The sequence below is a fragment of the Chenopodium quinoa genome, unplaced genomic scaffold (genome assembly GCF_001683475.1).
Source record: "Chenopodium quinoa cultivar QQ74 unplaced genomic scaffold, ASM168347v1, whole genome shotgun sequence".
In the NCBI taxonomy this organism is placed as follows: Eukaryota; Viridiplantae; Streptophyta; class Magnoliopsida; order Caryophyllales; family Amaranthaceae; genus Chenopodium; species Chenopodium quinoa.
Window position 1 is genome coordinate 4,210,070 of NW_018743252.1, and position 18,389 is coordinate 4,228,458.

General features: G+C 39.5%; 1 protein-coding gene across 1 annotated transcript; it reads right to left on the reverse strand.

The window, feature by feature from the left end:
* Positions 1 to 14,234: 14,234 nt before the first annotated feature.
* LOC110735051 (lamin-like protein) lies at positions 14,235 to 17,504 on the reverse strand. Its single transcript, XM_021915178.1, has 2 exons — positions 17,267 to 17,504; positions 14,235 to 14,801 (listed from the first exon to the last, which is right to left on the reverse strand). The coding sequence occupies exons 1-2, from the start codon at positions 17,433 to 17,435 to the stop codon at positions 14,464 to 14,466; spliced, it is 507 nt and encodes a 168-aa protein (XP_021770870.1). The 5' UTR covers positions 17,436 to 17,504; the 3' UTR covers positions 14,235 to 14,463.
* Between the last annotated feature and the right edge of the window lie 885 nt (positions 17,505 to 18,389).

Below are 18,389 nucleotides of genomic sequence, written 5' to 3' on the forward strand. Positions count from 1 at the left end.
GGATTCGTGTTGAGGGTAAACGACTTTGTGCTGTGGCTGATGCGGATCAGGCAGATTTGCTGGCGGAGTTGTTGGCGGTGGACAGGGCTGCACTGTACACCGAGGCGCTAGGTGTTTGGGAACACGGAGGTGTGAAGATCGCATCCGTGTTGCAGCGGTGTTTGTACCCCAGTGCACGTAGGACGCACGACGCACAGCTGAGTGCTTATGTTTTTCTACTCCTCGGATGTACCTTGTTTCCGAATAAGAGCGGCGAAAACAAGCTCAGGCCACGCGACATAGTAGAGGCGTGTGACCCCGACAGTGTAGGCCAGTTTTCCTGGGGATCGGCTACGTTGGCGTATTTGTATCGCCAACTAGGATTTGCGAGTCGGGCTGACGCAGCAGGTATCACTGGGTGTCTGACTCTATTGCAGACCTGGATATACGAGTACTTTCCTGCATTGCGACCACATCGTGACCCAGTTCCTATTGATGAGGGGATGCCGCGTGCTTGTGCGTGGAGTCCGCGCTCGGAGAAGAAGTCCGTTGACCGCCTCCGATCGATACGGTTATTGCTGGACAGGCTGTCCCCCTTAGAGGTAACGTTTATAAATTGTTTCTACATTTTATTATTTGCACATATTATATTCATGTTATTAAATTTTATATGTTGTTATTGTACAGGTGAACTGGATGCCTTTCGGCCCGAACCCTAGTGTTAGGGTACCCAGGACCCTGTACACGGGACTCATTCAGTATCGTGAGATCGTCGAGGCGTACATGCCCCAGCGTTGTCTTCGCCAGCTTGGATTTGTCCAAGTTGTCCCTCCTCCCCCGGCATGCCCGATGAAGGTGTTCCGACCTGCATCGTCGAGGGACTACGTCGTGCAATGGCCGGATATCATAACCGGGACGTGGGACCAGTTTCCGATGGTGGCCCGCTTATGGACTGCGGAGTTGCAGCGGCCGCCCTCTGGGGTTACTCCCATGTGTGACCATTACTACATGGAATGGTTCAACCGGTATTCGCACCCGAGGTTGATCGCAGATCTCGACCACAGCGATGATGATTATGTGCCACCGCCTACTGCCACGGAAGCGGTATGTCTTTTATTATATTTGTCGTTGTCTTTTAATTAAGTTTTATATGTTGTTATTGTATTTCATCTTCTGTTTTTTGTTGTATGCAGTGGATGGGAAAGATAATGCAGGACGTACAGAAACTCTCTCTTGAGAAGGACAGCATAAGTGCAACAGGGAGAGCTGTTGTTGATAGTCTGGAACAGACCCTTGCGCAGTGGGAGTCGTCGTCAAGGAGGGATTACTGATGGTTATTGTATTTTATTTATAGAGCATTATGTTGGACATTATGTTGTAAGATTGTAACATTTTTTAGATTGTTCTTTTAGCTTCCAACTTAAACATATTATCAGTGTTGTTTTTAAATTTTGATATAACCGTTCGTGGATCCGCGCAACTTACCCATGCAACATATAGAATGCAGTAAGCAATACAATATAAAATATTAATGTTCTCATTAAAAGAGCAACGTACAAATAAGATTACAAATAAAGAATGTAAACATGAAAAACTAAAATGCAGCTAGGGTGTTCCATTCGTGGATCCGGTCATGATATAGCGCATCCCAACCCTCTACGCTCGCTGTGCGAATGTTGTACCACCGAGGTATAATCGGTGGCACTGGAAAATCGGTTGACATGTCTAGTCGGATGAAATGTCTGTATGACGACCCAAGAAACGCAATAGCTAGCTCTCTGACCGGTGTGGTGACAGTCTCACGCGACCGCCAAGGGAGAACCGTGGTACAAGGATAATAAGCTTGACTATGCACTCCCAAGCCGAAATGCATGACTGCGCATTTGTAAATGTTTGCAACGGCAAACAGATCTAGGGGCGCGTCAAAATAATGATTTTGGCCGCAAGGTCCACCTCCCCACCGGATACGCCGCAGAGCGCCATCCAAGTCATCCTGGTACACATGACGATAAACATTTCGGTTAGAGGCAATTTCGCTGTACATCAACTGACGCACCAAACCGTAGTTGTCTTCGCCCATTTGAAAAACATCAGCCACGACCCGGAATCCGCAGTTACCATCTCCGATTACATCATTCCACCCTTCCAAGTACGACATGATGATCACAGGTATCCTTTCCTTGTACGGAAACTGATCAACATCGTTTCTTCCTATTCACCATATAATTATAGACAGTTAAGAAGGCAGGAGTAACACTTTAAAACTATGTGCAATAAAAACAACCAAAACGTACCAGTTCTCAGGGGCATATTCACAGACGATGAAGATTGACTACGACTAGATGACGATGTCCGACCACGAGAACGACCACGACCAAGACCACGGATATACTCAAACGCACTCCTGTTCCGCCGTTGTCGACCTCGAGGACGGTCAACTCCTTCGGGTTCCTCATAATCTAAGGTAGACGGGTGGAACATGTCATGAAGTACATGAGTAGCGTCACGAATAATAGAAGGATGGCTGGAGGACACTCGGTCGTACATCGAACGAAACTGCTCCAACTCCTCCTGTTCACGGTCGGCCGTTTGAGTGTCTGCATGCTCACCAATAACAAGCGTCCTCCAGAATGAATGGACCTGATCAACATGTAACGACGCCCTTTCTTCTGTAATAAAGCGGTGAATGGTGCATGCGCAAGGTAATCCATGAGTTACTGAAATAGTACACCCACACCGAGCATACACTTCGTCAGCCAAGTCCCTCACCCTATTCAGCTCAGTGAGAATCAACCCCAAGCAGTAGTGCGACACACGACCATGGAGAATCTTAAATATAAAATGGCTATACATCGTACCATGTCGTCGTCTGGAGTCCTCTAGAGAGTTCCTGATGTCGTTCTCTGAGTTTCAATTGACTTGTTCAGTCTAGCGAACAGTGTATCCAAAGCAGCGGTCGATGAATCAATCCAGTCCTTGGTAGCTCTATGAGCGCTCTCAACTCTACATGTTGTAGTGTTCCCAAAATGAAGTACATGGTTTGTCCAATATTTGACAAACTTTTCCCTGTGAGGGACCCATTGATGCATCACATAGTCCACCAGTGCTGGACACCACTGGTACGAATCCCTGAAGTTAGCCAATGCTCGCTCATACGCTTCCTCTGTGGTAGCCTGTAGGATCTTCCGCCACTTACCATTCACCAATCTCTCTGCCATTTCCAAATTCTTCTTGAAAAGGTTGTAGGCTTTCACTTTCACGCAGTTGTTGATGTGCCATGTGCACAATAAGTGGTTCGATTCGGGAAACAGCTCTGCTATGGGGGCAAAGAGACCTCCCTCACAGTCGCTGACGATGGCTGCTGGATGAACATTAGGCCCGATGTAGTTTCTCAGCTTCTCCAACACCCAATAATAACTTGGAGCCGTCTCATCCTTGATGATTGCATGACCAATCAGAAAGTTCTGGTTCGTTGGAGCCATCCCAACCATCTCAACCAGTGGGAACTAGTACTTGTTTGTCTTGTACGTTGAGTCGATCAAAATCACAAATGGCCAAGACTTGATCATATCAGCACAATCAGGATGCACAAGGAAAAGATGAGTCACCTCCGCTGTATCTTCATCAGAATCAAACCAGAACAGGTAACCACGTGATTGTGCCTGGTGTAGCAGCTGCTGTATAGGGTTCCTTCCCTCTGACCGTTCAAACCTGAGTTGCTGTCTGACGTTGTAGATGTGTCTTCGGTTTGGATGGTCTTCTGGAAATTTCTCTAACACAGATGCTAATATTTTAGCAGGCTTCACTTGAGCATCACTCATTTCTTTCAAAACTAGTTTCACAGCAGGACTTAAGCCGCTCAGTTGTCGATGACCCTCTTCATATACTATCATCTCATGGTTGTGATACCCCCATTTAGAGTAACCAATCACTTCCCAACCGTCACGACTCCGTAGTTGTCGAACCTTTACTCTGAACTCACACCCACAACCTTTCCGCTTTGTATCAAACCGAGTGGCTGTACGAAAAACTCTTTCTTCTCTTTTGCGATAACGGTCACATCTCAAAATGCGATCCATTCTACCATCCCGTTGAGATTTATGAGTTACTACTACCAAGCAAAATCCAGCTGCAATTGCAACCTGTTTTGCCCAATCAATCGCCTGTTGAGCTTCTTCGAATGGACCATCATGTCCAAATATCCCACTGTAATCATTTCCGTCTCCACCATATTCCTGCATCAATTATATATTACAATAAATACATTTAACGGATAATACATTTAATTTCTATATTTACACAGAATTAACACAAAAAAAAAGCATAATTATATATAATCAAACTTAATTTTTATAAAAACTCAATTCGAATTTTCAAACTAAATTTAAAAATATACCATTTCGAATTTTCAAATTTAATTTTAAAAAAACCTATTTCGAATTTTCAAATTTAATTTAAAAAAAACCCATTTTGAATTTTTTAAAAAAATCATTTTCGATTTTTTTTTTAAAAAAAATTAAATAAAAAACAACAACAAAATCAAAAAAGAAAAAAAAAATTAATTTATAAGGGTGGCGTCTGCCAGGGCTGCCACAGCCACTGGACTGGCGCCTGGCAGGGCCGCCTCACCAAAAAAAAGCATAATTATATATAATCAAACTTAATTTTTATAAAAACTCAATTCGAATTTTCAAACTAAATTTAAAAATATACCATTTCGAATTTTCAAATTTAATTTTAAAAAAACCTATTTCGAATTTTCAAATTTAATTTAAAAAAAAACCCATTTTGAATTTTTTAAAAAAATCATTTTCGATTTTTTTTTAAAAAAAAAATTAAATAAAAAACAACAACAAAATCAAAAAAGAAAAAAAAAATTAATTTATAAGGGTGGCGTCTGCCAGGGCTGCCACAACCACTGGACTGGCGCCTGGCAGGGCCGCCTCACCCAGTGGAGTGGCGCCTGGCCAGGACGCCAGTCTGGTGGTCTGGGCGTCTGGGCTGGACGCCACTCTGGTGGTTCTGGCGTCTGGCTTGGACGTCCAGGCTACGGTTTGGGCGTCCATCCTAGGCGCCGGAGCCACTCCGACGGTAAACCGTGAATTTTAACGGTGACTTACCTCGTTTTCCGTCGACGACGACGTACCTCCGGCGTCCCCCGCATCTCCGGCCTGCCCTCTGGTCTCCCCCGGCGAGCCAGTACGGCTCCACATTTTTTACACCGAGATTATTTCAATTTTAGAAAATGGGCATAATGGTCAAACCATATCATATTTGTGGGCTTTATATGGTAAATTGCGAGCGATGTTTAGCGTTTCACCAAGTTTTCTATTTCTTTTGGACAAGTGTACCTGGTTTTACGCATTTTTATAGGGTGAGAATGGGCCCGGTACCTGCACTATTATTATTATCGGTTTAACTAATCAATAATCAATAATCAATAACTTATAACACTAAAAACGATATACAAGAACCAATCGATATGTTTGGGTAATCGATTTTCAGAACGATTATCGAATACCCGATATGATATTCAATAATGGAAAGTTAAACTTCTATACTTACTATATACTAAATTAATCACCAAAGTTATCCCTAAATTATACGTGTCGAATTCACATCAAAAAATTTCCCGCCAAACACTTTTTTATTTTTCCTTTTTTTCCTTAAAAAAAAACATCATAAAAATGTTAATGAATAAAAACTTACAATAATTTATAAAAATATTTTAAATTTTATATTTAACAAGAGAGTTTCAAGGGTAGACATTAAATAAATTCAATTTTAAAAAAAAATGATATATAAGTCAATTCATATAAACTAACTTCATTTTAATTGACTTTTATTAGTTACAAGTCTTATTATTATGAAGCCATGCATCGCATGGGACAAAAACTAGATATATTAGTATGGCGAAACCATAAATGACACATGTCATCTCGTGGTTAAAAAATTTTCCTCCAAAAGGGTTTTTTATTATAATTATTATCTTTTTTTTCCTAAGCTTTTTAATGAAGTATATAATACTTGTTATACAATAATACAACCTCCGTTTTCTTTACTTGCATTACTTTGCAAATTGCGAGCTTCTAGGCAAATTTTGGAGATGAGAGATAGAGAAGATAAAAAATGAACCCATGTGATGGGAAAGAGATAGAGAGAGTTTATTAACTAAAAAGAAAAGCAATGCAACTAGATTAGATTTTTAGACCCTTATATTTAAGCTTGGTATATAATCCGTCAATGTTACTATCTTAATATTATTTTAATTGTAAGAAAAATTAGTTTTAATAATCCCGGCTGATTTTCTTTTAACAATTCCAACTTCCGAATTATGTAATAATCCCAACTTTAGGGTGCATTTTCTTCTATTAGTCCCAATTATCGGTGACCTGTTGAAATGGTTTTTTTTGTTTTAAATGTCACACGTCACAAGTTAATTGGTTAAAAAATAAATAAAAAAAAAAACCCAACCCCCTCCCCTAACCCACCAGTCGACCTCCTTAAGTCCCAAAATCAGCCAGCCACGCCACCACATCCCTCGAAATCATCCCCTCCCTTCCCCCACCCCCCAAAAACTCGTGAACTGTTAAACATCGCCCGCAAATTCCTACATAAAGCCCACAAAATAAGAGTGAAATGACACTTTTGCCCTCAAACTAAAAAACACAATTTCTCTCTCTACTCTCTACTTCCACTTTCTCTCTCTAAATTATTTCCAGAGCTATGTCGAGGCGGCCCGGCAAGGAAGTGGCGGCACCGGCGGTGGGCGGAAGGCGGTTTGCCGGCCAGAAGGTAATTTTTTAAATTTTTGTAATTTTTTTTTTAAAAAAAAAACCTCCGGCTACGGTGGGGCGCCAAGGCGAGACGCCACCACCACGGAGGAAGCGCCTAGGCAAGACGCCCGTACGGTGGTGGCGGCGCCTAGCCTAGACGCCACTACCACGGCGGCGGCGCATAGGCTAGGCGCCACGGCCGTGGTAGTGGCGTCTGGGCTAGGCGCCGCCACCACCGTACGGGCGTCTTGCCTAGGCGCCTCCTTCTCTTTTTTTTTTTTTAAATTTTTTTTTGTTTTTTTTAATTTTAACTTTATTTTCGAATTTTTTTTTTTTTTTTTTAAAAATTTGTTTTTCTTTTTTTTAAATTGTATGTTCCCTTTTTTTTTTATCTTTTTTTTTTAAATTTTGTTTTTTTATTTGTTTTAATTTTATGTTCTATTTTTTTTTTTTTAAAAAAAATTGTTTCTGGTTTTAATTTTTAATTTTATGTTCCTATGTATTTTTTTTTTTTTTGAATTATATTTTTGTATGTAAAAAAATTATAAGTTCCCTTTTTTTTTTTATAAATTTTCTTTAAAATTTTGATGTTCTTCTTTTTTTAAGTTTTTGCAATTTTAAATTTTTTAAGTTTTGTTAGTTTTTTGTTTTTGGTTTTTTCTTTGCATTTTTGATTTTTTGATTTTTTGTTTTTGTTTATGTTTTTCATTTTTTAGTTTGTTGTTTATATTTTTTGTTTTTGGTTATATATTTTGTTTTTGGTATATTGTTTTGTTCATATTTATATTTTTTTATGTTTATATTTATATTTTTTATGTTTTTATTTATATTGTGTTGTTTATATTTTTATTTTTTATGTTTATAATTTTATTTCCGTTACTTGTTTATTTGCTTTTGTGTTTATTTTCGTCCTTTTTTGTATTTATATTTTTTGTTTTTGTTTATGTTTGTTTTTTTTTTGTTTGTAGTTTATATTTTTTGTTTTTGGTATATGTTTATGTTTATATTTCTTATGTTTATATGTATATTGTCTTGTATATATTTATATTTTTTATGTTTATAATTTTATTTCCGTGACTTGTTTATTTGCTTTTGTGTTTATTTTCGACTTTTTTTAATTTGTTTTCGTTATTATGTTTCGTTATTTACTTGGAGTTAGGCATCGCAATTTGGACCTGGTGCGGGGAAGAGTATTGACGTCGTGAGGAGTACGATCTACTCAATGGAGAGCTCGGGGCCCAGACACGTTAGATCCCGTGGTATTTCGGCCTCGGCCCGCAGAGAACGGGTGCACTGTTCTGCGGACGATCAAGATGATGATGATGATGATGAGGAGGAGGAGGAGGAGGTCGAGGACGAGGATGATGCAGATGAGGATGTCGACGATCAGAGTGGACCATATGATGATTACGGTCCATTCAGTCAGAGGCTTGATGATACGTATGAGACGCATAGGGTAGATGTGCGTAAGGGTCGAGATGGTAGGTTTGTTAGTAGATCTGGCACATCATCTGCGTCCACTGTGTCTGCGGGTAGCAGAAAACGGTCGAGGGCCGTTAATGATTCTTGGATGGTGAGGGGTGAGGTGGCCGGGGGACCTATAGACGGGAGTGTGATTCCTAGCTTTTTAGGACACATCGCTACCCGTATTTGGGAGGACCAGGAGAGGGCTTTGGATACAGGCATTTTGAAATGCCAAACCCAGGAAAAGACTTGTAGGTTTTTGTGTAGCTGGGCTGATGCTTGGCCGGAGGAGAGCGAGATGGTCGGGCGATTGAGGGGCACTAGAGTGAGTCACCTTCCTTACTGGTCTGGTGACGGTCTCGCGCGAACACCAGGGCAGAACCGTTGTACATGGATAATAGGCTCGACTATGTAAACCAAGGCCGAAATGCATGACTGCACACTTGTAGATGTTTGCAACGGCAAAGAGATCAAGTGGCGCATCGAACCAATGATTTTGATCGCAAGGTCCCCCTCCCCACCGGATACGCTGCAGAGACCTATCCAAGTCCTCGCCGTACACATGGCCATACACATCTCGGTTTGATGCGATTTCACTGTACATCAACTGCCGCACTAAACCGTAGTTGTCTTCACCCATTTGAAACACATCCGCCACAACCCGAAATCCGCAGTTACCATCTGCAATGACATCATTCCACCCGTCCAAGTATGGCATCATGATATTAGGGATCCTGTCCTTATATGGAAAATGTTCAATGTCCATTCTCCCTGTTACACACATCAATAAACACAATAAACAAGTCAACAGTAAACTAATCAAACAGTCAACAAAAGAAATTGATCTCGAATGTCTTACCGGTGCCGGGCATATTCACCGACGACGATGATTGGCTGCCACTGGTACCCACTGGTGCATCACATAGTCTACGATTGGCGGGCACCACTTGTACGCATCCTTGAAGTTTTCCAAGGCTCGATCGTACTCTGCCTCTGTGGTAGCTTGCATGATCTTCCGCCACTTACCATTTACCAATGTCTCTGCTGTTACTAAATTCTTGTTGAAAAGATTGTAGGCTTTGACTTTCACGCAGTTGTTGATGTGCCATGTGCACAGTAAATGGCTCGACTCCGGAAACAGCTCCGCTATAGGGGCAAAAAGACCTCCCTCACAATCACTTACGATGGCCGATGGCTGTACATTTGGGCCGATGTAGTTTCTCAACTTTTCCAACACCCAACGGTAACTCGCAGCCGTCTCATCCTTCATGACTGCATAACCAATCAGAAAGTTCTGGTTCGTTGGAGCCATCCCAACCATCTCAACCAGTGGGAACTTGTACTTGTTTGTCTTGTACGTTGAATCGATCAAAATCACATATGGCCAAGACGAAATCATATCAGCACAATCAGGATGGACAAGGAACAAATGAGTTACCTCCGATGTGTCTTCGTCAGATTCAAACCAGTAAAGGTAACCACGTGCTTGTGCCTGGTGCAGAAGCTGCTGTATAGGGTTCCTTCCCTCTGACCGTTCAAACCTCAATTTCTGTCTGACGTTGTAGATGTGTCTTCGGTTTGGCTGGTCTTCGGGGAATTTCTCTAACACAGACGCTAATATTTTAGCGGGCTTCACTTGAGCATCACTCATTTCTTTTACAACTAGTTTCGCAGCTGGACTTAGGCCGCTTAACTGCCGATGCCCCACTTTGTATGCTATCAGCTCATGGTTGTGATATCCCCATTTGCCGTAACCCTTCACTTCCCAACCGTCACGCCTTTGATGTTGTCGAACCTTAACTCGGAACTGACACCCACAACCTTTCCGCTTTGAGTCAAACCGAATCGCTTTACTGAAATCTCGTTCTTCTCTTTTGCGATAACGGTCGCATCTCAAAATGCGATCCATTCTACCATCCCGTTGAGATTTATGAGTTGCTACTACTAAACAAAAGCCTGATCTAATTGCAACCTGTTTTGCCCAATCAATCACTTGTTGAGCATCTTCGAACAGGCCATCATGTACAAAAATCCCACTGTAATCATTTCCGTCTCCACCATAATCCTGTAACAATAACATATAACGTATAAATATAATTACATTAAGATTAAATTAATACACTTAACACAAAATTATCACAAACGCAATTTCTAAATTTTAAATTTCTAAATATCATTTTTATATTTAACGCATAATACATTTAAAAAACAAAATAATAACACACATTTCATTTCAAATTTATCAAACATAAATAAACAAACAAAAAAAACCATAATAAAAAAAATAAACAAATACAAAACAAAATAAAACAAAATAAAACAAAAACAAACACAAAATAAAAGATGCATTAAAAAAACTTAATTAAAAAAAAAAATTAATTCCCTCCAAAAAAAATTAAAAGGAAATAAAACAACACAAGCAAACAAAAACAAAAAAATTCCAAAAAAAAAAAACAAAACAAAATAAAACACCACAAGCAAAAAAAAAATCAAAAACAAATCAAAACAAATAAACAAAAAAAACAAAACAAATAAAAAAAAAAACAAAAACAAAACAAAACCAAACAAAAAAAAAACAAACAAACAAATCAAAAAAAAAAACAAAAACAAAACAAACAAACAAAAAAAAAACAAACAAACAAATAAAAAAAAAAACAAAAACAAAACAAACAAACAAAAATAAAAACAAACAAACAAATAAAAAAAAAACAAAAACAAAACAAAAAAACCAAAAAAAAAAAAAGGGGATTAAATTAAAAAAAAAAAAAAAAAAGAAAAACAAACAAAAATAAAAACAAACAAACAAATAAAAAAAAACAAAAACAAAACAAAAAAAACAAAAAAAAAAAAGGGGATTAAATTAAAAAATAAAAAAAAAAAAAAAAATATATTCCCCTAGTGGCGCCTGGCCAGGACGCCGGAGCCACGGCCTAGGCGCCTGGTCAGGACGCCGGAGCCACGGCCGGGGCGCCTGGTCAGGACGCCGCCGCCATGGTGGCGGCGTCCTGGCCAGGCGCCCTGGCCGTGGCTCCGGCGTCCTGGCCACGCGCCACTACCATGGTCGAGGCTTCTCCACCAGGCGCCGTTACCACGGTGGCGGCGTCCTGGCTAGGCGCCACAACCACGGCATGGCCTTTTGGCTAGGCGCCAGCCACCATTTCGTCCTTACGATGCGTTACGAACCTCGTTTTCCGATGACGACGGCGATTCTCCGGTGATCCTCGGCGATCCGGTGCTGCTCCACATTTTTTTAGTGCGAAAAATTTATCTTCGGTTAAAATTATAAAAAGGGCAAATTTGTCAAAAAATTATAAAATGTGGGCTTTATGTAGAGATTTGCGGGCGATGAATAACAAGTCCCAAAAACTCCCCCCTCCCTCCCTCAACCCCCGAAACCACCCCCTCTTTTCTTCCACCCCCAAAACTGACACCCTTGGGCAGTTTCGGGGGTGGGAGAGGGGAGAGGGGCAATTTTTGGGGGTTTGGGAAGAGAGGGGGTTGTTTTATGAGGTGGAGAAAGGAGGGGCGGTTTTCGACGTGGAGAAAGGGTGTCCAATCGTTTTTGAGGTAGGGAAGGAAGGGAAGTTTTCCGATAGGAAAGGGTAGGGAGGGGCTTGGGGTGGTGGTTAGGGATGGCAATTGGTAGGTTCTACTAATACCCATACCTTGATTTTTTTATCCATACTCATACCCTACCCAAACCCGGATTTTTTCATCCATACTCATACCCTACCCGAACCCTTAGGGTCTAAAATTTTTAGACCCTTACCCGGACCTTAGGGTTTAAAATTTTAGACCCTTACCCGGACCCTATGGGTTTAACAAGTCTGGGTAGGTATAGGGTCCAATTAGGGTTGTTTACTTTTATTTTCCCCTAATTTTTAATCTTTTTTTTTTAGTGTCGATTGCATATAGCACGCAAAAAAAAAAAAAAAAAAAAAAAAAAAAAAAAAAAAAAAAAACAAAGCCATGAGAGAACATTAACAATTAATTTGAGGAAATTTTGAGTTTTGATACCACAAAAACACCCTATTTTGACTTTTGCTACCTATCTAAAATTTTATTTTATTTTGCTACCTCCAAAAGTTATAACATATATTTTTTGCTACCACTTAACAGAATTCGTTAAGGTTTTGTTAAGTGGGACCCATTTTTCATTAAATAATGATTTAATTTATTGAACAAAAATTAAAAACTTAAAAAAAATAAATAAATAATCCCAGCCACTGTACACCCCATCAGGCGTCAACCACCCCTCCACCCCCCCCCCCATGCCGGCTGCCGGCGCACAAACGATCTCCCGGCACCGGCGACCCTACCCCTCCCCTTTCCCACTCTGTTTGCCCTACCAATTTCTTACCCTTCGACATTGGTGCTTTTCAATGCGCTAGGTTTTCGATTAGATGCGAAATTGGTGGCGATGGTGGTATTGCGGACTGTGATTGATTGTCTGTGGCGTGCAAATAAAATGATGGTGTTGCCGGTTACTGCATGTAGTGGCCTGAGGTGGGCTGTGACGGTTGATGTTCGCTGCTGCTGGGAAGCGGGGGCGTAGCGGCTGATTGATTGTAGGTTGTTGCGGGGGTCTGCGCGGTGGTGTTTGCGATTGTAAGGTGCAGCTGGTGGCATTGTTGTGCGGCTCTGTGATTGTGCCACTGTGGTGGCTACTGATTATTGTTAGTGTTTGGTCAGGTGGTTTGAAGAGAAGCGTTTAGGCAGGTGGTTTGGTGAATGCTTGGTGCACTGAGGGGTGAAGCAAGGTGGAGTTGGTGTTGTTGTGGTTGGTGTGTGAAGGTGGAGTTTGGGCGCCAGCAGCAGGCACGGGGAGGGGGCTGGCAATGAGAGTGGCTGGAAGGTGGCTAGAAGGAGGGAAGGGTGGCTGGAAGGTGGTTGGACGGTGGCTAGGCTCTACTAACGGAAATAGTAACCAATTCTGTTAAGTGGTAGCAAAACATGTGTTTTTTTGCTTTTAGGTGGTAGTAAAATAAAATAAAATTTTAAATGGGTAGAAAAAGTCAAAACAGTGTACTTTAGTGGTAGCAAAACTTAAAATTTCCTTAATTTGACAAATTATACAACAATTATAAAATTGACAATGTGGATGGTTGCTTAAGACTCGGCAAAATGAAATGCGGTGAAGTATTGAAGTTAAGGACTTGTTGCTCTGTTTGGAAATTGGAACTTTGGACCAGTGAAACAAAATGTGGGATATGCGGCAAGTCAGCTATAATCTCCTTACATACTTAGGGTATTACAAGTATCATTTGTTTTTGTTTTTTTTTTTTCAATTTACTAATTAAATTAGGCAGGTCTAAGTACGGGTTTGGGTTTGGCGGGTCCTCGGGTAGGGTCTAGGTCTGAATATATTGTACCCGGACCCTTACCCTACCCGATACCACCTATACCCATACCCATATTTTAGGATAGGGTCCGACAGGGTCGAAGCAAGGTCTTGGACCCGTTGCCATCCCTAGTAGTGGTCTGGTGGGGGAATGGGAGGGGCTGGGGTTATCGAAATTTTTTAGTATTTGGATCAATCACGACTTGACATGTGTCTGGTAACCTGATATAAAAAGTTATTGACTTTTGTTCACCAGTTTAGGACTGTTAGAAAGTCGTATTTATTCCGAAATAATCGAAAGTTGGTATTATTTAAAGAAAATCGGTTAAAGTTAAGATTATTAAAACCAATTTTTCCTTAATTATGTCAGTATTGATATCCATACATTTGAAGTCATACAATGCTAGTAATTGATACGGAATTATTAGATCCTCCATTAGCTAAGGGGGACCATGCGGCAAGATTTATCAATGTCAACGGCAAAATTCCCGGGCACCAACCATTTAGTTTCCGGTTACCTCAATATGTGCAGTTGATTGCTCCAATTTTACTTAATTGGTTTCATACTATATTCTTTTTGTTCGTATAATTATGAAAATATGTAAATGTTGACAAGAAGCCAATAACCACCATCCATGATCATTAATAATAACTAAACAAATACAAAGTCAACATGTAAAATTTCTCATAAAGATAATGTAATCAAACTGCCTTGGGCAATTTTTAATTTCACAAACAAATTCGGTTTCAATAAATCAAGAAATACAGCAATCTTTCAAACACTAAATAAAGGCTAAATGGAAATGAGATTTAAGATACTTGTGAAGAAAAAAAAAATCTTTAGTTTGATCAAATAAGTTATCTTCTACGAGTAAATGTACGACATTTGGCAACATGATAAGATTAACCCATGACCCGGAGGAAGGAATCCCAAACAGCACCAATGGCAAATACTAGAGGCAAAACAAAGTGGGATCGGTAAGACATCCTTGGAGCATCACTCTTAACGGGGGCTGCTTTAGGCGGTGGAGGGGGCTTCTCGATTCTGACAGACAACTTCATGCCACCAAAACAGAATCCTTTTCCACTGACGAAGTAGCGGTGTCTGGTTACATTAAGTGGAACCACATCCCTTCCAGCTCCTGTAGTCCAGTTTGCCATAGGGTGATCGGTGTTGCAGTTTTCATAGTTAGTCTTGTTCACCTCAAGGACATCCATCTGGTTCCGGTCATACACAAAAACTAAACAGTGGAAAGAAGAAACAAGTTAATGATTAGCTTTTACACACTACTGCACTATGTGACACAAAAACAAGGAAAACAGGGAAATGAAACTCAAAACAGTCAGGTTATAAGGAGTGGAACCACGTCATAATTAACAAGCTATGTTAAGACACAAAAGGCAAAACCATAATCATATTTTTTTTGTTTCAAAATCCAAAGTCTGACTTGCCATTCAGTATTGGGTTGAGGTAAATAATAATGATAAATTCAGTACATATAGTGATAATAAACCAAATTGGAAATGATATTAAAGTAAACAATAGAAAAGTATTGCTTATAGTACGACTTTCCTTCAAATTTGACAATTAATTTACTCCGTAAATCATACACAACTCCAAGCAATACATTGGTAGATTCTTATTTCAAGATCTTTTAAAGCATTTAAGTTTTACCATTATATGCATTTTTTTTTTCTCCACTATACTTTTTGTTGAGGGTTGGAATTTAAAATAAAAGGAAAGAAAGAGGTATAATCTTCAAAGGGAAAAGTATCAAAAAGTATCAGTACTTTGAAAAATGATAGCCTCAGGCCTTACACCTTTTTTGAAACTTCGGGCCTTATACCTTAACAAACACTCAAATGACTTTGTAGGTCCCCGCTAAACCACTATAACTTCATATTCTTATGCAGAGATTGTATTTTATACTAAAACTTGTACGCAGTATAGTGCTTTTACAAGGGCCTCGGCCCCCTTGGGATAAAACAAAGCTTCATCCCAGGTTAAGAATTACTTAGAGAGATGATTACTTTCTGACAGAAAGAAATCATCTTGAATATTGGAAGATAAATAAAAGGGGAGAGCCTGATTACCATCCAAAGAAGAAGATTTTATGAGATTCCTCATGAATCCAAGTTATCAAAATGGAAACCCACTTCCAGGATTTAATACATCAAAAAGATAAAAATAAGAAGTTAAGGCATTTCAGATGTCTCAGATGGGAGACAAGATCCAGCATATGTGATCAGCTTTGATTCAAATAATTAGTATTAAAATTCTGATTCTGATAACCTCGATGGAATTTTAAAAATTAGACAGATGACTTGTATGTGAAGACGATTAGGGTCTCAGTCAAAGAGATTTTACAATCCATTATAAAATAAGTTAAAACATTTTTAAATAACTAAGTTTGTAAAAATCTGTCTGCTACACTAGTCTTGAATGTGAATCTTTCTGAGTTCAGGTATCAGTATTCTTATACTTCATTAAACACAAATCAGGACCACCACACGAAAAATGGCAATACATATTGATTATTCCAGGCTGTATTTTCTAGCCCACACAATATTCCCACTAAATCCTCATCAACTCAATTTTAATATTGTTGGCAAAAGATTATTAGATGCCTCAAGACCATTAGATATTGTGGCTTTTGACAGATCATAAGACCTCGGCAACGCGGTTTACTTGTATTGTATCTCTCTTCCATCAACTATATCTCCAATCTAGCGCGTGTAGTTTGGATGATCAAGCTGATCAACTATATGTCTATTCTAGTATTGTCTTTTTAAGGTGAATCTCACTAATAAAAAATTTGAACTCCCGACCTCCTCACCACAAAAGTGACATATCCTAATATCAGCTAGCGATCTAGCATGAAACAATTCGTCTAACGGTGAAACCATATAACAGGAAGACACAAAAATAGCAAGTAGATAGCTAGAGTAGCTAATCTAGCTACGTTTTCTTCTTATATCTCTCACTCCCTAATCTCAAAAACAAATTGTCAATGGCTCGACTTCTACAACTAGCAGCCTCAAAGGCACATCCAATATTGCTATTACCCATTGCATAATCTACATTTACCCATTGCATAATCTACCTACATGAAACAAACATCGAAACAAATTAAACTTTCACCCATTGTCTTCGGCCACATTAGTATGGGTAATCTACTCACTAGTGTTGTGCCGTAAGATTAACGTAGCATATCATGGGAATTAATTATATGATTAATCGTACCAAATCAATTTAATAACTAATCCCACATGAAAATGACTTGTAATCGAACATAGTTAACTTTGACCATCATTAGTTATAGATGTCAAAACTAAAAATTACTATGAAATAAGAATCTTAAAATTAAAGTGCAATATAATTAAACGCTCCCAAAATTTCATGTTTTATTCACAGAACTCCAAATGCAACTTAAATTATTTTGACACCCAACATTAATTAACCCAAAAATCCATTCATTTAACTAAACTATTAAAAGGGTATTTATCATTTTTGCTAAAATTAGAAATTTCTTTCAAGTTCAAATAAAAAAATAAACCAACACAATATAAAACTTGAAAAAAGCAACATAATTAAGATCTAAACAACAAAAACACTGAAATGAACACAAAATAAGATCCAAACAACAGATCTAAACACAAAACAGAAAACAAAAAAGTAGAGAGAGAAAGAAGAGAGAGAAATTACATAGCCAATCTCCAAGGTAAAAGTGCTTATCACTAGCCCAAACAGTGTAATTAACATTGGAAGTCCAACCCTTATTTCCTCCAACAATGTAACGTTTAGCAAATACATGAGGCACCATAACCATCACCAAGGCGCATGTTAGCGCCATTGCTAGAATGCTTGACTTCATTGAGCTTGTTTTTCTCTCTCTAAGTTTGAAATTTTTTGATGAACTTTTTTTTTTAGCTAGTGATTAAGCTGGTACTAGAAACTGATTCTGCTAAAAATATGGGTTCCAGGGGTGGGACTTCGGTCTGACAGTTCGGTTTGACCTCACTTTGAAACTGTTTCGGTTTGAAACGGTTCGGGTTAAAACGGTTTCATTTAGACGGCGGGTCGGTTCAGTTCGGTTTTGATTAGTCACAGGTTGGTTCGATTTCGGTTTATTTTTGTACGATTTAAATTCGGTTCGGGTCATAAACGGTTCGGTTTATAAACAGTTCGGGTCATAATCAGATCGGTTAGAAACGGGTCGCTTCAGGGGCGGATTTACTCGGGTTAATGCCGGTTCAGTTTTTAAACGGTTCGGTTAATAATCGGGTCGGTTTGAAACAGGTCGGTTTAGGGGCGGGTTTACTCGGGTCAATGCCCGTTCGGTTTATAAACGGTTCGGGTCATGATCTGACCGGTTTGAAACGGATCGGTTCAGGGGCGGTTTTACCGGGTCAACGTCGGTCCAGGTTCATATCGGTTCGGGTCATGAACGGATTATTTTGAGATGGGTCGGTTCAGGGGCGGGTTTACCCGGGTTAATGCTAGTTCGCTTCATATCGGTTCGGATTATACTCGGTTTGGTGCTAAAATCGTTCGGGTTAGTTTGGTAATCAGTTAAATTGGATCGGGTTGAAATCGAGTTCTAAAAAGTGGTTTTGACCAGTTAGCGCGTTTTGTTTTATATCAAGTTGGGACTAGTATTTCCATTTCATTAGCGGGTCGGCATAGGTTGGTGAAAAAAATAATGGATCGAGTAGAAATTGGGTTTTAAGAGATTTTTGACCGGTTAGCTATTTTCGTTTTATATAAAGTTGGGACTTCGTCACTTTATTTTCAGACATCGGATTATATACAATTACACAAATCTTCA

Coding starts and splice junctions, on each gene's coding strand:
- LOC110735051 (XM_021915178.1), bottom strand. CDS start 17,435: ATGAAGTCAAGCATTCTAGCAATGGCGCTAACATGCGCCTTGGTGATG. Junction 14,802..17,266: donor TTACCTTGGAGATTGGCTAT/GTAATTTCTCTC, acceptor TCCACTGTTTAG/TTTTTGTGTATGACCGGAAC.